Here is a 22046-nt window from a genome sequence, read left to right as displayed (position 1 = left end):
AATCAGTGCCAAATTTCTGAACATAAATAACATTTGTATTTAAAAGTATTCAACGAATTAAAAATTAAAAGTTGTTACCTAGAAAAATAAGAATAAATAAGAAGGGTTTAAAAGATGATTGGAAATGCTTTGGACAGATTATTATTTCCCTAATAAAAATATTAAGAAAGCTGCGGCCAATATATATTTTAATTTGTGTGAAGTCAGAGGAGTATTTAATGTGCAATATTTATGAATTAATTTAGATGGTTGATGTCATCAAAATTGGGATATGTATGTTACATGAGGGAACATTCCCAGGAATCTTCCCATGTTCCAGTGATACCCTCTTCAAAATAATGTGACCCACGCGTGAGAGAGGGATATTTCAACAGCTACCCCATGGGGTCAAACGTGACTTAACCGCAATTTCCATTGACGTTAATTAATTGTAGTGTAAATTTGTAGTAAATGACCATTAATTAGATATATCTCTTAGAAGTTGGAATTGTATAAAAATTTGTGGGTCCTTTTGATAGTTGTGAGTTAATCTTTTGCCTTATACTCTTGTATGAGAAATAAAACATTGTTTTAGGCAAAAGAGAGGAAATATTTATATGTAAAACGGATAAGAAGATCAAATTAAAAGGCTGGTTTTGACACAATTAATGAACTGGACTTACATCACAACAAATAAGTACGGACTAAAAGTAGAAAAATCAACGCAAGATTTAACCAAGATTACAAATTACATATCATTATCTTGAAAGCACCAAATAGAAGCCGAAAGTAGGCTTCGTGACTTCCATCCTAGAACTAGTTTATTGGTTGCCAATTCCTCAACCCGATACCCATCGTTGTATAATCCTATCAGCAACTTAGCTTGACAATGATTCCAAAAACTAATGTTCATCGGGTATGACCCGATCCCGGCCAGCCACTGCCCCCAGGAACACCCGTTGCCACCCCCATGGGCACGATCCAACGACCACGCTATCCGGGGCCCCAAGAAAACCCGCTCCACCAACTCACGTGATCGGCCCTGCATCGGAAACCCGGCCTCCAGTGAGTCACAGATAGCCGAGTAATGCTGCAATGAGTCCATGAACTGGCCCACGAACCCTTCGTCTCCAGTGGGCCCCATTTCTTCTTCTACCAGGGTGATTAGTCGAGGGTTTAGGGTCTTGGACCCGGATAAGAATGAAGCGATTGAATCTGGGGATCGATGATTAAAATGTGGTAGCTGTAACATGCAGTTTATTATAAGAGCTTCTCCCCTCACCAACTTTAAGGATGATGGTTTGAATGTCTCGGCCGCATCCAGCCTACATTGGTGGAATGAGAATGGTTGACCTATGGACGCCGCAAACGATGTTAGCCGTCGGCCGGTTTCTTGGACGGTGCCGAACGAACGCCGCCCCCCACCTCCCCTGGATATGGCTGTGATCCGAAGATGGGGAGGCGGGGTCCCATCTTTTCTAGACACCAAGGCCTGCATCAGTGAGGCCCATTGGATACCTTCCATTATATCATAGTCAACAATATGAACCCTCCTATCATGAGTCACAGCTTCAAAAATAGCCTGATTTGCGGTGAAATGTCCGAATTTCAAATAAGGCGACATGTCTTGCAACAAATGAAACGCTGCCAAAACATCCGTCTGGCGGTGCTCGTCCTTGTACTGGTGGCCGCCGCCCTTCCCGCCGTCGAGCAGGCCTCGTAAGGCGTCGGTGAAATAGGATGCCAGCCTCTCCATGTTGGTGCCCGCATTTGGCGACACCAACTCCTTGAGCCGAATCAATATCACCCTAGCCAACTCACGGCATTTGTTAGCCCCCGCCAGGGCCTCAGCCGCCGCCATGAGGAGGTGGACGAGTCTCAGCCCCTTGCAATCCTCCGTGCCACCGCCGCAGGATTCTTCATCTGTGCTCATAAGTGTGTGGCACTCCGGAGATGATAAATTATTATAATATTCTTCACTCATGTCAGGACTAATTGATTGATCATGATGTATCACAATATTTTGATCATCCATTATGGAGTCAATGAGGTTGTGGAACTCGTCCTGTCCGCCGGAAAGTTCCTCCCAGTCGACCACCGGTGACCAGTCGTTCCAATAGCCACCATCACCGGTGGTGTTCGTGGTGGCCATGTTAATATAATGACTATAATTTGAAAAATCAAGATCCATAACCATTGCCATGGCTAAGAGAAGTGCTCGGCTGTATATGAATTGAACTGGGAGATGGAATGATTACAACGGAGGAATTAATATAAAGAGATGGATTAGCACACTACTTTGATTTAAATAATAATTTGTCTAATCACGGGTTAATCCAATAATGTCAATGTAGCTTCAATTTAAAAATAATAGAGAAATAAATTATATATAGTCGCTTCACATTTGAGGATAATAAATTCATAACATTTTCCATCGAAGGGAAGCCAACCATATATCCAAAATAAAAGCTATAAGTAGAATTAGCAAAACCCAATTAATACAATACCGATAATTTGTTTTGATTCATACATATTTTTGAAACAACTTGAGAGAATCTCGTTTATTTACACTAATTAAATTTTCGTTTAAAATAAGTATACCTGATATTAATTTACACAATGAAGATGTAAGTTATTCGGCATATGGACCTGTTCATAAACTCTCACTTCCTTAATTATGAATTTATGGCCAACGTCCTTGTGTTGTATTTTGATTTAAAAAAATTATCAATATATTAATTTATCGAAATAATTTCAATACTATTTATATTTTAACAGATTTATTTTAACTTCTGAAGCCGTTTAATATTATCCCTTTTGGTTGTCTGCATAAGTGCAGAGTCTATCTACTAAGGCCCAATTTGGTATGTTTGATTAAAGATGGATTGTTTTATAATCTTTTGTTTGGTTCTGTTTTTTAATTTCAGATTGACTATTTGGTAGACAATTACACTGTTTGAGTTGGTTTATAAATCCATCAAATTAAGCAGGATAGTAATTATCCTACTCCAGTCCGGAAGAAAAATGACAACAATACCCCTTATTGTGAATTAATATATTGCAAGTGGGTCTGCGACGGTTTTTTAATAAACCGTCGCTAAAATTCAAATTAGCGACGGTTTCTCAAAAGAGATCGGCGACGGTTTATCAAAACAAGTTCGGCGACGGTTTCATGCATTAACAAACCGTCGCTATATGTCGAATTACCGACGGTTTCACAAGACCTGCGATGGTGTCTAAAAAACTGTCGCTATTGGCGACGGGTTTTCATAATCCGTCGCTAATTTTCCTCTCCCCCACCAACCTTTTCCGACCACCGCCGCCACTGTCGCCGTCGCGAAGGGGAAGGACAATTTCTTCTTCTCATCAAAAAATTCAAAATTATCCTACACTTAAAAATTTTAGCAAACATAATATTATTTTTCATCATATATTACAATCCTACCACAATCATTTTCTTTATCATTTACGTACTAATCATTAGTTTATCCTATCTTTCAACCAAACGTAGCCTAAAAGATTTGTGTCTTCTAGTTCTTTACATTCCGACCACGTGCAATAACATCATTGTTTCATCCAAGAATCACAACGTAAGTTACAAAAAATTAAATACCTTCTAAAACATTAAACGCCGAAATTGCACATAAAGTTCAAAACAACAAGTTAATATGTAAAAAATGGCTGGGATCCTATTAACTTAGTAATCATCAAAGTGAAAACTACTAGGCTTGGTTACATTGATATATAATATATTTGATTGGCAACCCTAATGTCCTTAACGAACCAGTTACTATAACAATTTTGTTTACATACTTGCCGGCTCATAAATCCGGCTCAACTATATATATATATATATGTGTGTGTGTGTGTGTGTGTGTGTGTGTGTCACTCGTTGTGTGCATCACTAATCCGAAAAATGGGTCGTAAAGACGACAAAAATAATTGGGGGCTAAATTCTAGAAAGGACAAGTGAATACATTGGTTTACTTTAGTTTGAGTTCTTACCTTGATGGCAGGCAGAAAGTAAAACATACATGGACTTGCATTTGTATATAGATGATGTTCGTTATGCTTGAAGTGTATAGACAAATACATAGATCCATACCCGTACCCGTGTCTATACGAAATTGTGGAACTAGCATAAATGTGATGACATGCCTAATCTCCTGTATATCCCGTTCATGCATGCCAGCATTGCTACTTCCGAACCCATGTGTGTTGCTATGCGTGGCTGATAGGCCGATGTGGATGCGGCAAAACACTGACGATGGATGCCCAAGTATTGAATTTTCCGTCAAAAGGACCGGATTCGGTTGTCCTCCGGCCGTTGACAGGAAACAATTTTATTTGAGGAGTGATTAATGGAAAATCCAAGGTGATTAATGGAAAATCCAATAACGTCTTGGGTCCCAAACTCCCAATGAAGGAAATGCCTTGGAAAACCAATAAGAACCTGTTGAAAAGTAATAGAAACGGTGTCATGAATTGATATATTGAATTGAAAGGGAAATGTGACAAGTCAAAATAATTAAAGTTGGAGTAGGTTTTTTGTGAGACAGTCTCACAAATCTTCATCTGTGAGACGGGTCAACTCTACCTATATTCACAATAAAAAGTAATAATTTTTCATTGATGACCCAAATAAGATATATGTCTCATAAAATACGATACGTGAAACCATTTCACGCAAATTTTTGTTTTAAAATTGATTGGAGAAAAATTATTCAAAGATTCCATGATTAGTCAAACATGTTTAGTTTTTTTTTATCTGGTTCCATTCAATCAATCACCAATTTATAATTTTGGTTAAATATATAAAAAAAATCTTTGATAAACTAAAAAAATAAAGTAACTAATATTTAGCAAATATATATGTTATCTTCACTAAACTCAATTCCCACAAAAAAGAAAAGACATTAATCGAATACATAAAAACGTTTGAGCAAATTTTCTATAAATTTTATTTTTACCCACTATATAGTTTAGCCACGTTTAAGAATTATATTACATGCACACAATTTAATTGTGAACTTGATTCACTAACAAATTAAAAATCTCTAATTTACTCTCTTTTTTTTCCAAAAAAAAAAAACAAAACAAAACAAAAATCAATGCAGGCGCTTGTGCATTTGACTAATTACCAATGTTTAACTCGTTAATTAGTAGTCAACCATAAGAATTTAGCCTATTACAACACATGAACAGCAGCTGTATGTAATAAATTACTTGGTAGAATACGTTTTTTTAATTTTTTTTGCCATAATTAGATATAAATTAAATTGCCTCCCGAAATCAAGAATATATTTTAGCTAATTAAATAAGTTACCGAGTAAGCTGTTCAAATATAATTGACCCTCCATATGTATGCATGTAGCGATACAAATGAGTTGAATCGAGTTCAAATATCATACTACTTGAACTCGAGTTTTGAATGAGCGTAGAGACATGTAAAATTGAATAAATTGTAAAGTAATACTAATTTTTACTTAGTTAAATCGTCGTCTTTTAAATGTTAAAACACGTTTTAAGATGAATATTCAATTATTGTGGGGTTAAATATGAGGTTGGCTTTTTTGGCGCCGTCAAAGCAGTTGACAATAAATTATTGAAAATTACGTGCTCCATTTTATAATTCATTTATTTATAAAATATTTAAAATTTTAACAACCGTCGTGATTCGTAGGAATGAAGCAATCAGCTAGCACGCCAGTAGGTAGAGATACAAATGTACTGCTGATATTCTATATTACCACCAAGAAGTTTTATTTTATTCAGACACTTTAAGCTATTAATCACTGCTGGTTGTTCCGTTATGTCCTGAGAAATAGACGTCCAAGACGATCCTCGAATCACATACATGAGAGAACGAATATGTTTTAAGGAAACTGTACACGTCACATGACTCGATTTGGTTTTGCTTTCTTTTACATTATACTCATACTGTAAACATCACACTTGTTTTGATTATTGCTTTATCTCTACAAATTCGTTTTTATGCTACCATTGTTAACAATTTTTCTAACACTTCTATATGCTACCATTGTTAACAGTTTTTCTAACACTTCTATATGGCATATAAGTACTTTATTTTTAAATAAATTAAAAAAATCATAAAACATATTGTAATAAATTGTATTCGCTTTTTTTTAAATTTTTTACAAAAAATATTTATTTAACTCATAAAAAACCTTAATATATACATACGTACGTACGCATCGCGTGTTGATCAATTAGAAAATTCAATACAAAGAAACTGAACCAATACAATCGGCAAGAAATACAGAAGCGAGAAAATAAAGAACGTAAAAAACAGTAGGACTAGCTAGCATATGAATATGTCGACGTAGCCGCAATATGGGCCGCCATAATCGCTTGATGATTCTACCGTCAAGAGGGCACGACGATGTCATAGTACGTGAAACCCCAAATTCAGTAAGATATGTATCCACCACGAGCTTTGAATCTGTCTCAAAAATCAAATCTTTTATCTAAAGATCAGTAGTCCAAATCAGTGACTCCAGTAATGCCAATGCCTCGGCCTCTCGACTGCTAACAATCTCAGGTGGCAAAGTGATACCCGAATGACAACACAGATCCCGTGGCATTATTGCTGGCAAAGATCGACGCATCTATATTGCACTTTAGAGCAGACATGGGTGGCCGTTGCTGGTGCTGGTAATAATGATGTTGGACAGGATTAGCAGTCAGATTTGTAGGCAGTCAGATTTGTAGGCAGTCAGGGAAGCAGTAGTCCACTGTGTCAGGAACTCTATAGGTAAAGAAGCTGTGACAGCAGCTGATTGAGAAGCCCCGTCTCATAGCTAGCTTCACATTCTCATTCCTTCAGAGCTTTCCCCATGATAAGATCAAAATTTGAAAAGTCTTCGGCACCAAATTGAACAGCCATTGGACATTTGTACGATCAACAGCCCATATTTCCGCTCCGATTTTGTGTTCGAATTTGTTTTTCATACACAAGAAAATAACTTTTTCGAGAAAAACTTAATTTTTTTTTACAAATAAATGAATTTTTAAAATATATTTAATAATAGATTAAACGAACAAAAATACTGTTTAAGTTTGTTTTTGGTAAAGGATTTCTTGTTAAGGAAAGTTAAGATATTGGGAACTCTTAGTGGCCTTGTTTTTTTCAATGGACTGATTTCACATGTAACAATTATTTAAATTCCTAAACGACGATTAATTTAATTATATATTGGAAGCACTGGTGATGTCAAGATTCCGAACTGGGCAAATCGTTCCTTTTGGAAATTATTTTGGCAAATGTGGTTTAGTTTTTTTTTAAAAAAATTCAAATTAAACCACATTTTATTGATTTTACAAAATTCCAAATAAAACCAAATCATTAAATTTTTATACTTAAACTATAATTTTCAGTTTTGTTCGGTTTATTCTAATTTGAATAATTGATTTTAAGTTTTGAGTTTCATAATGAATTAATGCATGAGATATTAAAAATTGAAAAAAAAAAATAGCTATTAACATTTGTCAGAAAGTGAGTGAATATTTTACTCGATTGTAGACTAATTAATGTTTAAGAGTATAAACCATATATTAAAATACTTAAGAATTTTACAATTTTTAAAGATACATAAATTTTAAGATTATAATTATGTTTATTTTTTGAATGTAATTGAACTCTTACAAAGTTCATTAATAATATAATAAAAAATTAAAAAACAAATAATATTTATTTATATATAAAAATTGTACACTAAATTAACCATATTTATGAAATGATTTTTCATATTACTATTTTCGGTTTGGATACATGTTGCATTCGTCTTTTACAGTATCAACATTTCCGAGGCTTTTTATATTTGGTTTTTATGTCTCTAACAAATTAGTCATTTTCCAAAATAAATAAATAATCGGTTATGCTAATTAATTATCAGAATTAGGACCACAATTGAAAATTGGTTGTAGAGCTATGTTCCAAATGAGGCATTACCACCTTACAACTAAATTAGACTAAATCATTATATATTTTTCATACTCATTATATTAATTTCAATATTGATACCATTGCAAAAATCAAAATCTAAACGAGTAGCAACAACATCATAACCTCACTAAAGCTGGGATTGAAACAGATACCATCTCAAGCCTCCCACTTTCCCAGTCTTTATTTACATCGACTGTTACCTTAAATTTCAGTGGACTATTCTTTCCTCGTTGAAGCAACATTTTCAATAAAGTCAACCAAATCATGTACAAATTCGGCTTCTTTTCGATCCCGATATTGCATTCAGTACCTTTTTTATGATGGGGTTGTTTTTTCATATGGACTTTATAGCAAGATTCAACTTTCTCAGCCTGGATGTTCCCGAATAGAAGCTCAGCAGCCTTGTTCGTGACAAGAATCGGGGCATGTTTAGAGTCGTCCCAAACATATAACTGCAAATAATCAGTTGAATCTAAATTTCCTTCGCAAATTAGAGAGCAAGGTGAAGAAAACAGATGATGTGAAAAAAAAAACACAGTACCCAGAAAGGTCTGTATATGGTGCCTACAGCATGGATACGGTCCGAACTTCTCTGACAATATAAAGGCAACCTGTTTTGCTGCATGCTCGCCCCGCTGAAACAAAGATTGTGTATCAGAAAACAAGTTTTTTAATCATGTGTTACATGAAGCACGACAAAAAAAAATATTTGATCACTTTTCATATCCAAGTCCAGTATTCACAGGAGTGCCACATAGGTGGCAGCCAGTAGTGACGAGATCATCAACCAATCCATCATCAGCTAGCGCATGTAGTCTTGTACTTATAAACATCCTTTCAGCATTAGTCTCACGAAGATTGATCCAGGTAATTGGAAGAAATATCTCGCCAACATATGCATTAAAAGTTGCCTTATAGTACTTGTTTAAATCACTCAACTCTGAGAGGGATAAACAATTCTTAGATTGTGTCTCTTCCCGCACTTTCCAATTTACTTTTACCTGCCTCTGGTGCTGGAAATCATAAAGTATATTATTTTTCGAGAATAAAAACCATCAATAAGGAAGAGGAAAACTATCTCGACTGGGTAATGAATCTTATAAATATAATTATGATGTCTTCCTGGCTTTGATAGCTATCCAGCACAGAGAAACACGGCATGTCCAAGCATAGTTGATCAACACAAAAACATATGCAATCAGTGAAAAAACTACATCAAAACACTCGAACTAAACCAAAGTAAGAACAAAAACTGGATAACAAAAAGATGATGGTTGACAGAGCTGAGTATACTCGGAAGATACCTAAAAATGGTCGTGATAGCTTACAAAATAAAGCGCATAATTCGTGTGAGAGCATGGTGATAATTTACATTAACCTCGGTTGTTGAGAATAGTATTGAGCCATGAATTATTCAAAACAATGCCAAGAGTTTTCCCCAAAGCCAATGTCTGAGAAAAGTCAACGAAAATTAGTTCAATATTGAAAGGCTTACTTCATAGTAGTTTATTTCACTGCCACAACGAGCAAGCCTGACTTGCTGTAGCCACCCAACAACTTTCTTAAGCTTGTCTCTTGCTGTTATCCCTACACGACATTCCTCTATCAACTCGATGACGCCTGTTTGTGCATAATTGATTATCGAAGTGTCATAGGTATGGGAAATTTTCAAACAAGCAAAACCAATATGTAGGTAATTTGTAACAAGCAGCATCCACTGTCTTAAATTCAGCTTTATATCCGTGAACTCAATTAATTTTCTTGCCTGGCAAATACTAAATCAAATTAAGATGCATTTTTAGAAGTTCCAAAAGAAATAATAACAAACGCCATACTCCCAAGCCAAATTCTAGCAACTCTCAGAAATAACCAAAACTCTCAAAAGCTGAAGAACGAATACACAATCTGGAGCAATATACACAGAAGGTATGTGGGAAGTACCTTTTGGTGCAAGGAAATCTTCCGAATGGATAAGACACTGCAAAGATGAACAATGGAGGGTTCTGGCCTCCAAAGAATCTCCATATTTGGTGATTTTGACATCTGTTAACAATTGAAGACATTACTTATAAAATTTGGAATCAACGAACTCTAAAATGCGGACAACCTAAAATTTGTAAAGAAAGGCAGCAGAGAAAGGAACTGAAGGAAAGAAATGGTCCATACAAAGTAATCCAATCCAAACATATCCACCAAATCAGGTCGGGCAAGATTTGGTAACAGTACCAAATGAGAGTCAGGGAGGCTACTTGAGCTATAATGGTGGGAGAAGATTGTAGCGTTAGAAAAATTGTATGAAATAAGCAATCAAGTTTTGAATTTTTTTTGCCATTCTCAAGAACCTAAGGAATCCCTCGTGGCAAATGTTTCGATTGTTCGTTCAACAGTCGAAATGGGCAGCTGGATGAGAAGATCAAATAGAACTACCCCAAGTCTTAAATGCAATGAGAAGATCATCGGACTATTTCTTAGCCCAATATTGTTACAACAGACATGAAAACAGAACACACCCGAAACAACATTAATCAAAATGATTTAAACAACAAACAGCGTACTTTGAAGTAAACAAACATTTCCAGCAACAACTTTCGACGCCATTTGTTGTTGCCAGATGGTTACTGGAAAATACGTCCTTGTTTCATCCCCCACCAAAATATCCAGCCTCACCACCTCTCCTCCATTTCTGGAAATTTTGTACTGCCCAATTATCGTACAAACAGATGCAACATCAATAAATTATACAGTAAATTTAGTATCTGTTATCACTAATATCGCGAAAAATAAACAGAAGAAATCGGCCAACAACCTGGATAGGAGTGGATTTGTGAATGAAGACCAGGAGTTGTACGTAATCTCCTATGTGAGATGAAGCTTTGCGTAGATCAATCAATGGTCCGTACCATCCGATTGTCGCCGCCATTTTTCTGTTTCTGCTCCCAACTTAGAATGAACTTTTGTTTTTTCGCGTCCCTATAAAAAAAATCGTGAATCGCGAGCTTTATTCAAAATTATTACAAGGGTAAAAACTTGTGTGAGACGGTTCATGGGTTGTATTTATCAGACGGATCTCTTATTTGGGTCATCCATGAAAAAATATTACTTTTTATGCTAAGAGAATTACTTTTTATTGCTCTAAGATTTACTGCTGTTGACCAACTAAGCTAAGCCCATGCGAGGAGAATTACTTTTTATTGTGAATATGAGTAGGGTTGATCCGTCTCACAGATTATGATCCGTGAGACGGTCTCACATGATACCTACTCAGGAGAGAAGAGGCTTAATAAAACTTATTTTGCGATGAGATGTTTTTTTTTCATTTAAGAAAGATTTGTAAAAAAGATCTCGCTTTATAAATAAATATTTATATTTATATTATCTATATCACATTATCAAATATGAGTATGTTATTTTTATTTAATATAAAATATTATAAAAATCTATTTTAGTAAATTCTGTAATATTCATTTTCTCAAATTTTAAAACTACCCAAATGTGCGCACAAAAGCATTTATTCAAGCTTAGAAGGTGGGGCTTATTCCTATTAAAATTCACAAACATGACGTTTCACGTTATGAGTTGGTTTATGTTGGCACAAAATCTTACACCACGTATAGCATAATTGATTCTAAATAGTAGTCACGATTGATACAAGCAACATGTTCCAAGATCAACAATTTTTCCATCCTCGGTTCTCTTGGCACGAAAAGGTGCAGGGTAAAAAAGCACGTAGGATTTCAGGTTTCTTGAGAATCATTTTCGACAAAATCGTGTTCATAGATCTCATATCCGAAATCTGTATCCTAGTCCTCCATTGTTCTCCCGTAGGTAATTTGTTTGGTTCCCATTGTGGTGAAAGGCATCAAACCAAATGCTCGTGCAGTCTTGATCTCACGTCCAATCTTCCTCTGTGTTTTGACACTGATTTCAGTCTAATCAAAACAGTTAAGATGCAAATTACTGCAAATTTTCTCAATATAATCATATCACTAAATCAAAAATTGTTTTGGAGTAATTTGCATCTAAACGAGAAAACAGTGCGAATCATATTGAGAAAGGGTTATTATTATTATGGATCAATCAACGTAAATCGTTCTGATAAACTATGACACCAGAGAATGAACAAAGAGCAAGTAAAAGCAAACTAGTAAAAAAAACTGAAGATCCTATCGTCTAGAACAAGATCAGGCAGCTTGTTTCCAATAACATAGAGTAACACAAAAACTAAAATAAAAATGATTCTCATTCTAAAGGACAAGATAGAACTTCCAGTAGAGAAATCCATTATGAATTTAGACCATAGTTACAGCATGGGTTGGAAATCTGTGGATGTTCCCATTTTTTCTCGCTCTTAGGCTGTAGCACCTAGGATTAACAAATGTGTATATTAGGCAACTTTAGTTTGCAAGGAACGAGTTTGAATTATCCATTGTTAGGAGAAAGTTGCCATCTTGACTCCAAAGACCATGTTGACATATTTATGAAAAATATTTGCAATAACAGCATAAGAACCGTCCAAATAGAGAAGTAAGAAGAAGTGCTCGAATTGGAGATGTTACTGTATGTTGGACGGTTCTTATGCTCGAATTCGATAATCGGCGGGCGATTAACCAGTGTGGATCGGAGCGGAAAGAGGCGCAGAGGGAATAACCGATTCAAAACATCTTGACTCCGTTCTTTTCGGCTCAGTATGACAAGGCCCGTTAAGTAAAAAGTTGTATGAGAATATCTTGGGCCGGGGCCCGATTAAGTCCATTATGAATATATATCTTCAGCCTATTATATTCCGCTAATGTTTTCTTCCTAATTTCCTCAAAATAAAAATCTTCTTTTGGGTTACGATGTTCGGATCTTTTTTACTTACGTAATAAAAAAAATAAAGTTATACCATATATTCTGATAAACTGATATGTTAATGCACGTTTTACCCATTTTAGCTTTCTTGTATTAGCTCTTAATTGTCTAAATCACAAATCCGCGTTCAATGATTGATTTGGGTTGGTCGTGATAAATTTCAATTCGATTTTTTAAATATTTTATCCGAAAAGCTAAACCGTTTCATTTCTTGTACAATTTTTTTTTTTATTTCGTTATCTCCTCCTATCTGTGTGAACTACTCAATTCCTACACTCCACTTATTGTCTACTAAACGAGTGTTGGAACGTGGAAGTCTTCACTTAGGCTATGTTTGATAATCATAATAAGAAAATGATTATTAAATAATCATTCATTATCTTGTGTTTTGTTCATTTTTTATTTAGTCTTCAAGCCCTTGATTATGATTGAAAGCCCTCACTAATCATGTTATTTCTGTGATTAAATATCGCTTCTCAAAAGTGTGATAATGTATAATTCTTGAATAGTGATCATGATAAGATTGTATATTGACCATAATACATTTGAATTGTCTTCTTCAATATAATATGAAAATTAAATTAATATAATTTAATAATTAATATAATATTTAACTTTTTATTATATTTTTATAAATTAATTCATATATTTTTATTATTTTCAATTAATTTAAAAAAAACAATAATATTGTAATTATCACTAAAATTTATTTAACAATAAAATTAATATTTAAAATATTATTACTATTTTAATTATTAAAGTAAATATATATTTACAAATTTATTTCTAATAAATATATTTAAATTAATTTTAATAAATGTAAATTATAATTATAATATTTAATTATCTATCCAATAATTTTAAGAATATATATTTAATTAGCATTTGAGACATTTTGGTCATTACAATTTAATTTACAAAATTAATTCATCATTTTAAAATCATACCAAATACCGTGTTATTTATCTCACCATACTATTAATCCATATATCTCATTTTTTAATCACTTTAATTATTAATTATTTACTTATCCTATCACACGTACCAAACGGAACCTTAATGACCTATTCTTGTATACTCCTTTTAGTTTTCTATAAAGCAAAAAATAAAAAGAATATTCTATTTTAATTCAATAAAAGTTGTTTGATTTTTTTATTTATTTATCAAACATGGTTAAACTTCCATAAAAATAATACAATCACATCGAACTATCAACCAAGAAGCTTAGAAGGTTTGAGTAATAAATGAAAAATAAATTGGGTTGTACGCTTTATTAATGATTTGATACTAAAAATTGATTATATTTTTAAAAATTCAAGATATGATAACTATCTAAAAATAATAATTTTAAACAAATATATAATAACTTATTTAATTATAATAAAATGATTATATTACTCTTTCTAAATATTTTACATATTATATATTATGTATAAAAGTTTTAAAACTATGGTAAAAATTTCAGTTCCGATTTATTATCAAATTTTGGCTTTGTCTCGGTTAAAACACATAATAATTTGGGGCTTAGTTGATTTTCTTTTAATCGTCTTTATTTACCTTTTTTTTAATCGTTAGTGTGGAATTTTTTGAAAAATTTCTTAAATGTCGAGTATCTGAAATCTTTTTTTTAAACCCATCGTTTTTCTTAAAAAAAAAAAACTAAAATTTAACATGCAAACCCGGTGTACCACGTGGCTACTAGTAATTGGAAGGAACACGAATAACAATATTTGTACTACCCCGCACACAATTATTCCCGCAGTTTTATTTTATTTTTTAGTTTTGAAACAGAGAAAACCGAGCGACAGACGCTGCAAAGGAGTCGTCGGTACCATGGCTTACGTCGAGAGAGGTAATTTTTTTGCTCGTATTATCAATTAATTTATGTTATTTTCATCTGTAATCTTCCGATCATTTAGTGTATTTCATTATTTTTTTGCAATTCAGGTTCCTATTTTTGTTAGTATTACGAACTTTTTCTCTTTATTTAACTGTTCGTCGATCGTTATTCTCCCAAATACTTATTGAATCGCGATCATAGGCTCTGTAGTTGTGTGAATATGTATTTTTTCCGGCTTAATTTGTGGATAATAATCTGAATAAATAATTGATCGCTCAATGATTTCAATTGCTCGTGCTTTGTTGCGTGTTTGTTTCAAATTTGGAATTATTTGTATTAGGGCTTTTTTGGACGTGGGGGTTACTGGCTGTAAGACCAATCTATGGCATCCCAAGTTTTATTTCTGTTGGTTATGTGTAATAGTTTGTGAATTTTGCTGACCAGTGAAGAGTCCGGATAGATTTTAATTGGAGGACATTGAATCTATGGGATGAAGAGTGGTAGTTATAAGAAAAGGTCTAATATGCTCTGTACCAGTAGTATTTTCAAGATCGAGCTTATATTTTTAAACTGGTAAAATGTTTCAATTATTCATAAAGTATCTTGAATTTTAAATAATTCAATGCTATGTCACTTAAATATAGAATTCAAATTATTTCTTTTTTGTCCGGAAAAAGGATGTAATCTTTGAAGGATTTATCTCTTTTTAGATGGAAAGTTTCAATTTTGAAGGCTATTTAATCAACTCAGGAAACTTTTGGCGACCCATGATCTCCTAAGACTGTTCTTGTGTTTTTTCTTGCGTATAATTTAGGTGCTTGTCTGTTTTCATGCATATCATCTGTCTCTGCAGTTCCTCATTTCGTGCTTGAAGTCACACATTTGTTGGTAATATTCACTTTTCTATGCTCACTTTTATGTGATTATTTAAATTTTAGGACAAGGTTTCGATGGCTTCATGTCCTTGTTTGCTAATTTCTCCGACCCTGACTTTGCTTGAACAAATTCTTTTGTGTGTTTTGTAGGGTGTTAATGCCTAAATTTTTATTCTTTCTTGTTAGCAATGGAGGGTTAGAAGTTTGAAAAAATGGATGCTTTTAATTGGTTTTATAATATCAGTTGGCCATAAGAAATGAAAACAGATTATTTACTATGTGGCTATAATTCAGCAGTCAGCCATAATTACTTGCTCTGAATTGGATTTTTGATTGGATTGGAGTAGTAGCAAATGTAAAGATCGTATATCAGTAATTATATAATGCAGGTAACTCCTGAAACATGGGGGAAAATAGAGATTGGAACTCAGGAATCTGTCAATAATAGCAGTGAAATACAATTTCATTCAGTGGAGTGACACCATATATTAAATCAATTTGATTTCAAAGATATCCATTATATCCATGTAATCCATTCATCTATCCATATTGTTAACAAGTTTTTCTGGCTAAATGAATTTTGTTTTTCAGGTGTTGTTAAATCTAAGAGATCTTTCTGGCGATTAAAAACAATAACAGATTTCTTTTGGTCTATTATTAATTTCATTGGGGTGTTTTTCACGACGATGCTTTCGGTAATCTCTAGCTCCAATTTTCCAACTCTAATATTCCTTGTTAGGTATCTTTTAACTAGTAAGATGAGATGATACATGATGTACGATATAGAAATGATAAATTAATATGTATGGATAATATAATGATTTATAAATTTAATCCTTCATAAAACTTGAGTTAAACATTGAATTTAACAAATTAACTAATGTTTCGTCATTCACACCAAACATTGCCTTAATTATTTAATTTCATCATTCTCTATACCTTTTCTGCAGATGGAGAAATCTGATGCTTATAGAAAAGGATCTGGTGGTAGCAAGAAATGGGATGGTGGTGGTCCGGGTGGGCCTGGAAGTGGTCCATATGGTGGTGGCCCACGTGGGCCACCTCGTGGGATGGATAATGTTCGAGGGATTGATCACAGCAAGTTTTTTCATCTTAATTGTTCCTTCTTTGAAATTATCTTCCCTATACCTCTTGTTTTCAAATTCTGACTTCTCCAACTATTGTTCCAATCCTCAGGCTCCCTTCCTGCATGTGGTTCTTGCTGCGGAGGTTGAAGCAGCCTACAACGATCTAGACATATCACTGTCTCCTCGGGTGCATTTCTGTAACCACCCAGCCTACAACGATCTAGACATATCACTGTCTCCTCGGGTGCATTTCTGTAACCACACTCTTCGTGGATTGTTAAATAGACTTGTTATCTTGGAATCAACTATGTTTAGAACTGCATATCTCGGTTGAAATACATACCAACTTTATTTGTTGGAACGTCTCGTTAGTGGGATAATTTGCATTTGTGATTGAAATTGTTAAGTCTACTTGAGAGATCTTAGTTTGGCATTAATGCTTCGAGCAGGCATTGCTCACTCAGCATAAATCAAATGTTATATTTGGGTGTTATAGCACTGCCAAATCAGAATCCAGAACCAATCATCCATCTTCTAAAATAAGTATATCTATTAATTTTGCCATAAATGAGTCTCATGCAAATTGATCCAACTTGTATCGTCAATAATTCATGATAAATTGATACATTGATTTGATCCATGCATTTCAATATCCATGATTGATTGAAGGAGTAGTTTGGTGGCTCATGAATGCATCTGCAAAGACATAATCATGCTTGATAAAAGCAAATTTTGGTGGTAGATATTGAACAACCGAAGATACAAGTGCATGATTAATATGACGTTGTGAACAAGCAATCTCATGTGGCCTGAATTGGTTTTGAATTGGCCGGTACCAGTTCAACCACGCCGGTTTAGCCGAGTCGGTTTTTATTATGTAAATTATGTAGTAGTACTTGAAAGTAAATGAGGTTTCCAAGCAATTTGGTTGTGTTGGTTTTTATGTTATTTCATCTGGTAATTTTTTTCAAAAATATAAAATCTTATTTTTCGTTATATATATATATATATATATATTTATATATTTGGATTTCCCTTTATATATATATATATATATATATATATATATATATATATATATATATATATATATATATATATATAAACATAGCAATTAATTGCTATATTTATTGTCTACTAGAAAAAATAGCAATATTTTTTAAAGATAGCAATTAATTGGCTATCTGTTTGGATTTTCCCTTTGGAAAAAACAGATAGCCAATTAATTGTCTACTAGAAAAAATAGCAATATTTATATATTCTGTCAGCTGAATCGAATCATGAATCTTCTGAAGGGAAATTATTTTTAAAGATATTAAGTTTTTTTCCCCGTAAATATACATTAAATTCAACTTGCAATGATTTAGTTGAACTGTATATTTTAAGAAGCTATTTAAATTTTATTGATATCAATTTCAAGATCAAGGAAATATATTTTCCATAAATCTAAGTTTAGCTTCTTCGTGTCCACTAGCAAGGAAACTAGCCATCAATGGAGCCGCGAGGGTGGCTAGGCCAGGGACGCTATATTCTAGTTTATGTTAATTCATGTTATATATCGCATTGATCAAATGAAACATTCAGATATATATATATATATATATATATATATATATATATATATATATATATATATATATATATATATAAAGAAATTTAATCTTTATTTTCAACAAAATTAAGTTATGACCAAAAACACAACTTTTATTTATTTATATTTGTAACACTGTAATAACCAATGCGAAGAAACGGGTGGACATGAATAGTCCATGAGTCCAAGAAAAGAGGCATGTGGTGTTACATATCAGGTGGGAGATTAATCTTATTCTTTTGTCTTTGACGGTGGACCCAATAAACTTACTCCTCAAAATCTTGTATCCCTCTTTGCTTGTCAACCACATATACATTATAGCGTTAACAACTTGAGAGCTTATATGTTCATATCTTGTACATGTTGTTCCACATACAGCAATTTGAAATAATAAATATGAAAATAAATAATAAATTCGACACCGAAATTTACGTGAAAAATCTCTAAAAGTTATTAGGGTAAAAACCATGAGCAAGATGAAAAGAATTTCACTATAATATTGTATGGTTTACAACTCACTCACTGTGTTTCTAAAGAGAACACACACTTTCTTAATAAATGAGAACAAATATCTCACAAATATCATATAACTAAACACTTAAATACTATAAGATGAAAAAAAACTCGAAAAAAATGATGATTTCAAAATAAAGGGAGGGAACTCTATTTACTTCTTTCAATTTGCAAAGATTGACTTTTCTTCACAATTATTTCATCCTTGTCTACCCGATTTTTCTAATTTGCCAACCCCATTATTAAATGACATTTGCCAACAGTGCATGCTTAGTTCAACTTGTATTTTCGTTATTAATGAGTGTGTACTATTTATTAAAATAGCCCATATTTAGCTTTTGAAGTACGCATCGAATTTTATTTTTATCCAAAGTATGTATTTAAAATTTGACAATATTGAACATAGTATCCAATAAAATATAAAAAATATTCGTGCATAGGCACTTAACTACGTAACGTATTTTCCCTCCCTATAATGCAATGTGCAGTTACACATAAGATGTCACGCAAAACTCCCCAACTACTTGGTTTCGTAGGATCTATATATGCACACATGCATACCTGTGAAAGGGGGAACAAGAAGTTCGTGAATCAAGCAGCACCTAACTTCACCGAAATATGGAGGCGGAAAGAGTGCAATCCATAGCTTCGTTCTCCAAGCACATGAACACCATTCCACCGGAGTTCATCCGATCGGAGAACGAGCAGCCGGCAGCCACCACCCTGCGCGGGGTTGTGCTGCAGGTCCCGGTCATCGATCTCGATCAGAAATATCATTCCAACGATGAAGAAAACCTGATCAAACTCATGGCTGAAGCCAGCAAAGAATGGGGGATTTTCCAAGTGGTGAATCATGGAATCCCGGATGAAGTCATCGCCAAATTGCAGAGGGTCGGCCGGGAATTTTTCGAGCTTCCGAAAGAAGAAAAGGAGTTGGTCGCGAAGACCGGTGAATCTGGGATTGAAGGGTATGGTACAAGTTTGCAGAAGGAGGTCGAGGGGAAGAAGGGATGGGTGGATCACTTGTTTCATAAGATATGGCCTCCGCCGGAGACTAACTATAAGTTTTGGCCCAAGAATCCGCCGGAGTACAGGTATTATTATTATTATTTGAAACATATTTGTCAAAACCTATGTAATTTAATACGATGATTTCAAGGAGGTGAAAAATGTTTATGAAAATTTGATCTCGTATAAAAATAAAATTTCAAAGAGAATTTTTATTATTCCAAATGTACAAAATCTTCTTACTAAAAAAATTTTGAATCCCATTCTAAGAATATATAAAATATATTTCAATAATTAAAATGACACATTTTGTAACAAAATAAATTTTAAAAATATGTCAAAAACTTGTGTGAGATTATCTCACATGTCGTATTTTGTGAGACATATATCTTATTTGGGTTAATCATAAAAAATATTATTTTTTAACAGATAATATTCGTCTAATAAGATACTTATTCTAAAAATATATATGTATATATTTTGTCACTCAAGATAAACAAAAAACATGTTCAATAATTTTTTGAGTAATCTCCGTGGAATATATATGGGTTGATGATTTGAAATATGTTGTAGTTTATATTCGTATGCATATTTTGTCACAAATAATATGAACAAGATCCTTTTTTTAGGTTTTACTACATGAAGGTTACTAGATTTTTTTTAAAAAAAATAAAAAAATTTGGAAAGTTTATTCAAAATTTTCGCCTCGTTATTTAATTAAAGTCTACTAGCAATAATTTCAAATAACTAACATCCACAAGAATTATCTCGAACTGTAGATTAACAAGAGTAGATAGGGTTTGGTGTACCTAACATCAATATGTATTTTTATTATTTCAAAAAAACTCATTTTTTTCAATCTCTTTTGATGGATTTTAATTTAGTTTATTTACAGATCATATGTTAATTAGTTTATTATCTAACGTACTTGAAATATCAATTTTGATTTTTCCCACACACTTGTTGCGTCGTGCCTAACAAAACACAATTTATGTTATATTACTTAACGTTCATAATATATCAGTTATTAGAAGTTTTCATACCAATAAATGAATTTGGATAGGTGAGAATTGACAAACAAAGTGTATGCGTTATGGTATGAAGGCCATGCATTTAATTGTTTGGACAAATTCTTTTTGTGGCAGAGAAGCAAACGAGGAGTATGGAGAGAGACTGCGGGAGGTCACAGACAAGTTGTTAAATTGGCTATCACTAGGCTTAGGGTTGGAAGGGCATGAACTGAAGGCCGGCATAGGTGGGGACGATGCCATTTTTTTAATGAAAATAAATTACTACCCGCCGTGCCCGAGGCCGGACCTGGCCTTGGGAGTGGTGGCGCACACTGACATGAGCGCTATCACCATTCTCGTGCCTAATGAAGTGCAAGGACTACAAGTCTTTAGAGACGGGCATTGGTACGATGTCAACTACATTCCCAACGCTCTCGTCATACATATTGGGGACCAAATTGAGGTATGTGTCACATACATGACATGTTTGAATGGACATTTTCCCCAAAGTGGGAAAATAGTCAAGAAATAAAACTAGAGGTACGTAAAAATAAATATTTAAAGTGCTCTGGAAACCTCATATTGATGTTAGTTTGTATATTTGGATGGACAGATATTGAGCAATGGAAAATACAAGGCAGTGCTCCACAGATCCACTGTGAACAAGGACCAAACCAGGATGTCTTGGCCTGTTTTTATAGAGCCGCCTGCAGATTTCGAAGTTGGCTCTATCACTAAGCTTTCTGGCGATGAGCCATCAAAATATAAGACCAAGAAATATAAAGACTACGTTTATTGTAAGCTTAACAAGATCCCTCAGTGATCCAATTATTATGTACTCTTTAATAACATGAGTTTAAAATAAATAAATTAATTTTTTAAATGTGTGTCGTTTCTTTAATAACCTGATAAAACCATCATTCAAGCAACAGCTGCCACCATATGTAAAAGGACAAAACATGCTTCGAACTTGCAATCAATAATAGGAATCGAGCATAATTTTCTCAGCACTAATTGATTAGTACATGTGGTGTTGTTTCTTTATGATGCAAAATCAATATATTTAAATCGAGCATGAAATAGTTAGATAGTTTTTCTTTTTCTTTTTTCAATAAATAGTTAGGTTGTTTACCGAATAAAGAAATAAGCTGGCAACATTACTCTTTCTCCGATAATAACTCTTATTTAACACGATATTAAATTAAGCAGGGCCCATATTTAGATATTAAAAAATCAGATTTTTCAACCAGAAAAATAAAAATCAAGGCCACCAAGTAAACACAAACTTTTCAAAGTAATCTTGATTCAGACAAAGGACTTATGAT

General features: G+C 33.4%; 4 protein-coding genes across 7 annotated transcripts; 2 read left to right on the top strand and 2 right to left on the bottom strand.

Moving 5' to 3' along the window:
* Positions 1-727: 727 nt before the first annotated feature.
* LOC140828079 (protein NODULATION SIGNALING PATHWAY 2-like) lies at positions 728-2185 on the bottom strand. The gene has a single exon (XM_073191056.1). The coding sequence runs from the start codon at positions 2180-2182 to the stop codon at positions 728-730; it is 1455 nt and encodes a 484-aa protein (XP_073047157.1). The 5' UTR covers positions 2183-2185.
* A 5793-nt stretch (positions 2186-7978) lies between these two features.
* On the bottom strand, positions 7979-10938 carry LOC140825679 (uncharacterized). 3 transcript variants are annotated; one of them, XM_073187589.1, is made up of 7 exons: positions 10752-10938; positions 10501-10642; positions 9887-9988; positions 9441-9532; positions 8663-8958; positions 8487-8580; positions 7979-8397 (listed from the first exon to the last, which is right to left on the bottom strand). In XM_073187589.1, the coding sequence occupies exons 1-7, from the start codon at positions 10863-10865 to the stop codon at positions 8062-8064; spliced, it is 1176 nt and encodes a 391-aa protein (XP_073043690.1). In that variant the 5' UTR covers positions 10866-10938; the 3' UTR covers positions 7979-8061. The 3 variants fall into 3 exon arrangements, with proteins under 3 accessions (XP_073043690.1, XP_073043688.1, XP_073043689.1); XM_073187587.1 differs by having other exon boundaries at positions 9441-9565; positions 10752-10937; XM_073187588.1 differs by having other exon boundaries at positions 8487-8571; positions 9441-9565; positions 10752-10937.
* Positions 10939-14530: 3592 nt separating this feature from the next.
* LOC140825678 (uncharacterized) lies at positions 14531-17019 on the top strand. Of its 2 annotated transcripts, XM_073187586.1 has the most exons (5): positions 14531-14648; positions 16103-16206; positions 16462-16609; positions 16709-16786; positions 16845-17019. In XM_073187586.1, exons 1-4 carry the CDS (start codon positions 14630-14632, stop codon positions 16744-16746), a joined length of 309 nt encoding a protein of 102 aa, XP_073043687.1. In that variant the 5' UTR covers positions 14531-14629; the 3' UTR covers positions 16747-16786; positions 16845-17019. The 2 variants fall into 2 exon arrangements, with proteins under 2 accessions (XP_073043687.1, XP_073043686.1); XM_073187585.1 differs by having other exon boundaries at positions 16709-17019.
* A 2174-nt stretch (positions 17020-19193) lies between these two features.
* LOC140825677 (flavonol synthase/flavanone 3-hydroxylase) lies at positions 19194-21589 on the top strand. Its single transcript, XM_073187584.1, has 3 exons — positions 19194-19797; positions 20857-21184; positions 21335-21589. The coding sequence occupies exons 1-3, from the start codon at positions 19322-19324 to the stop codon at positions 21542-21544; spliced, it is 1014 nt and encodes a 337-aa protein (XP_073043685.1). The 5' UTR covers positions 19194-19321; the 3' UTR covers positions 21545-21589.
* The last annotated feature ends 457 nt before the right edge of the window (positions 21590-22046 follow it).

The sequence above is a fragment of the Primulina eburnea genome, chromosome 3 (assembly GCF_022965805.1).
Source record: "Primulina eburnea isolate SZY01 chromosome 3, ASM2296580v1, whole genome shotgun sequence".
In the NCBI taxonomy this organism is placed as follows: domain Eukaryota; kingdom Viridiplantae; phylum Streptophyta; class Magnoliopsida; order Lamiales; family Gesneriaceae; genus Primulina; species Primulina eburnea.
Note: the sequence above shows the minus strand (reverse complement) of the source record. Positions and strands in the feature narration are given on the sequence as shown.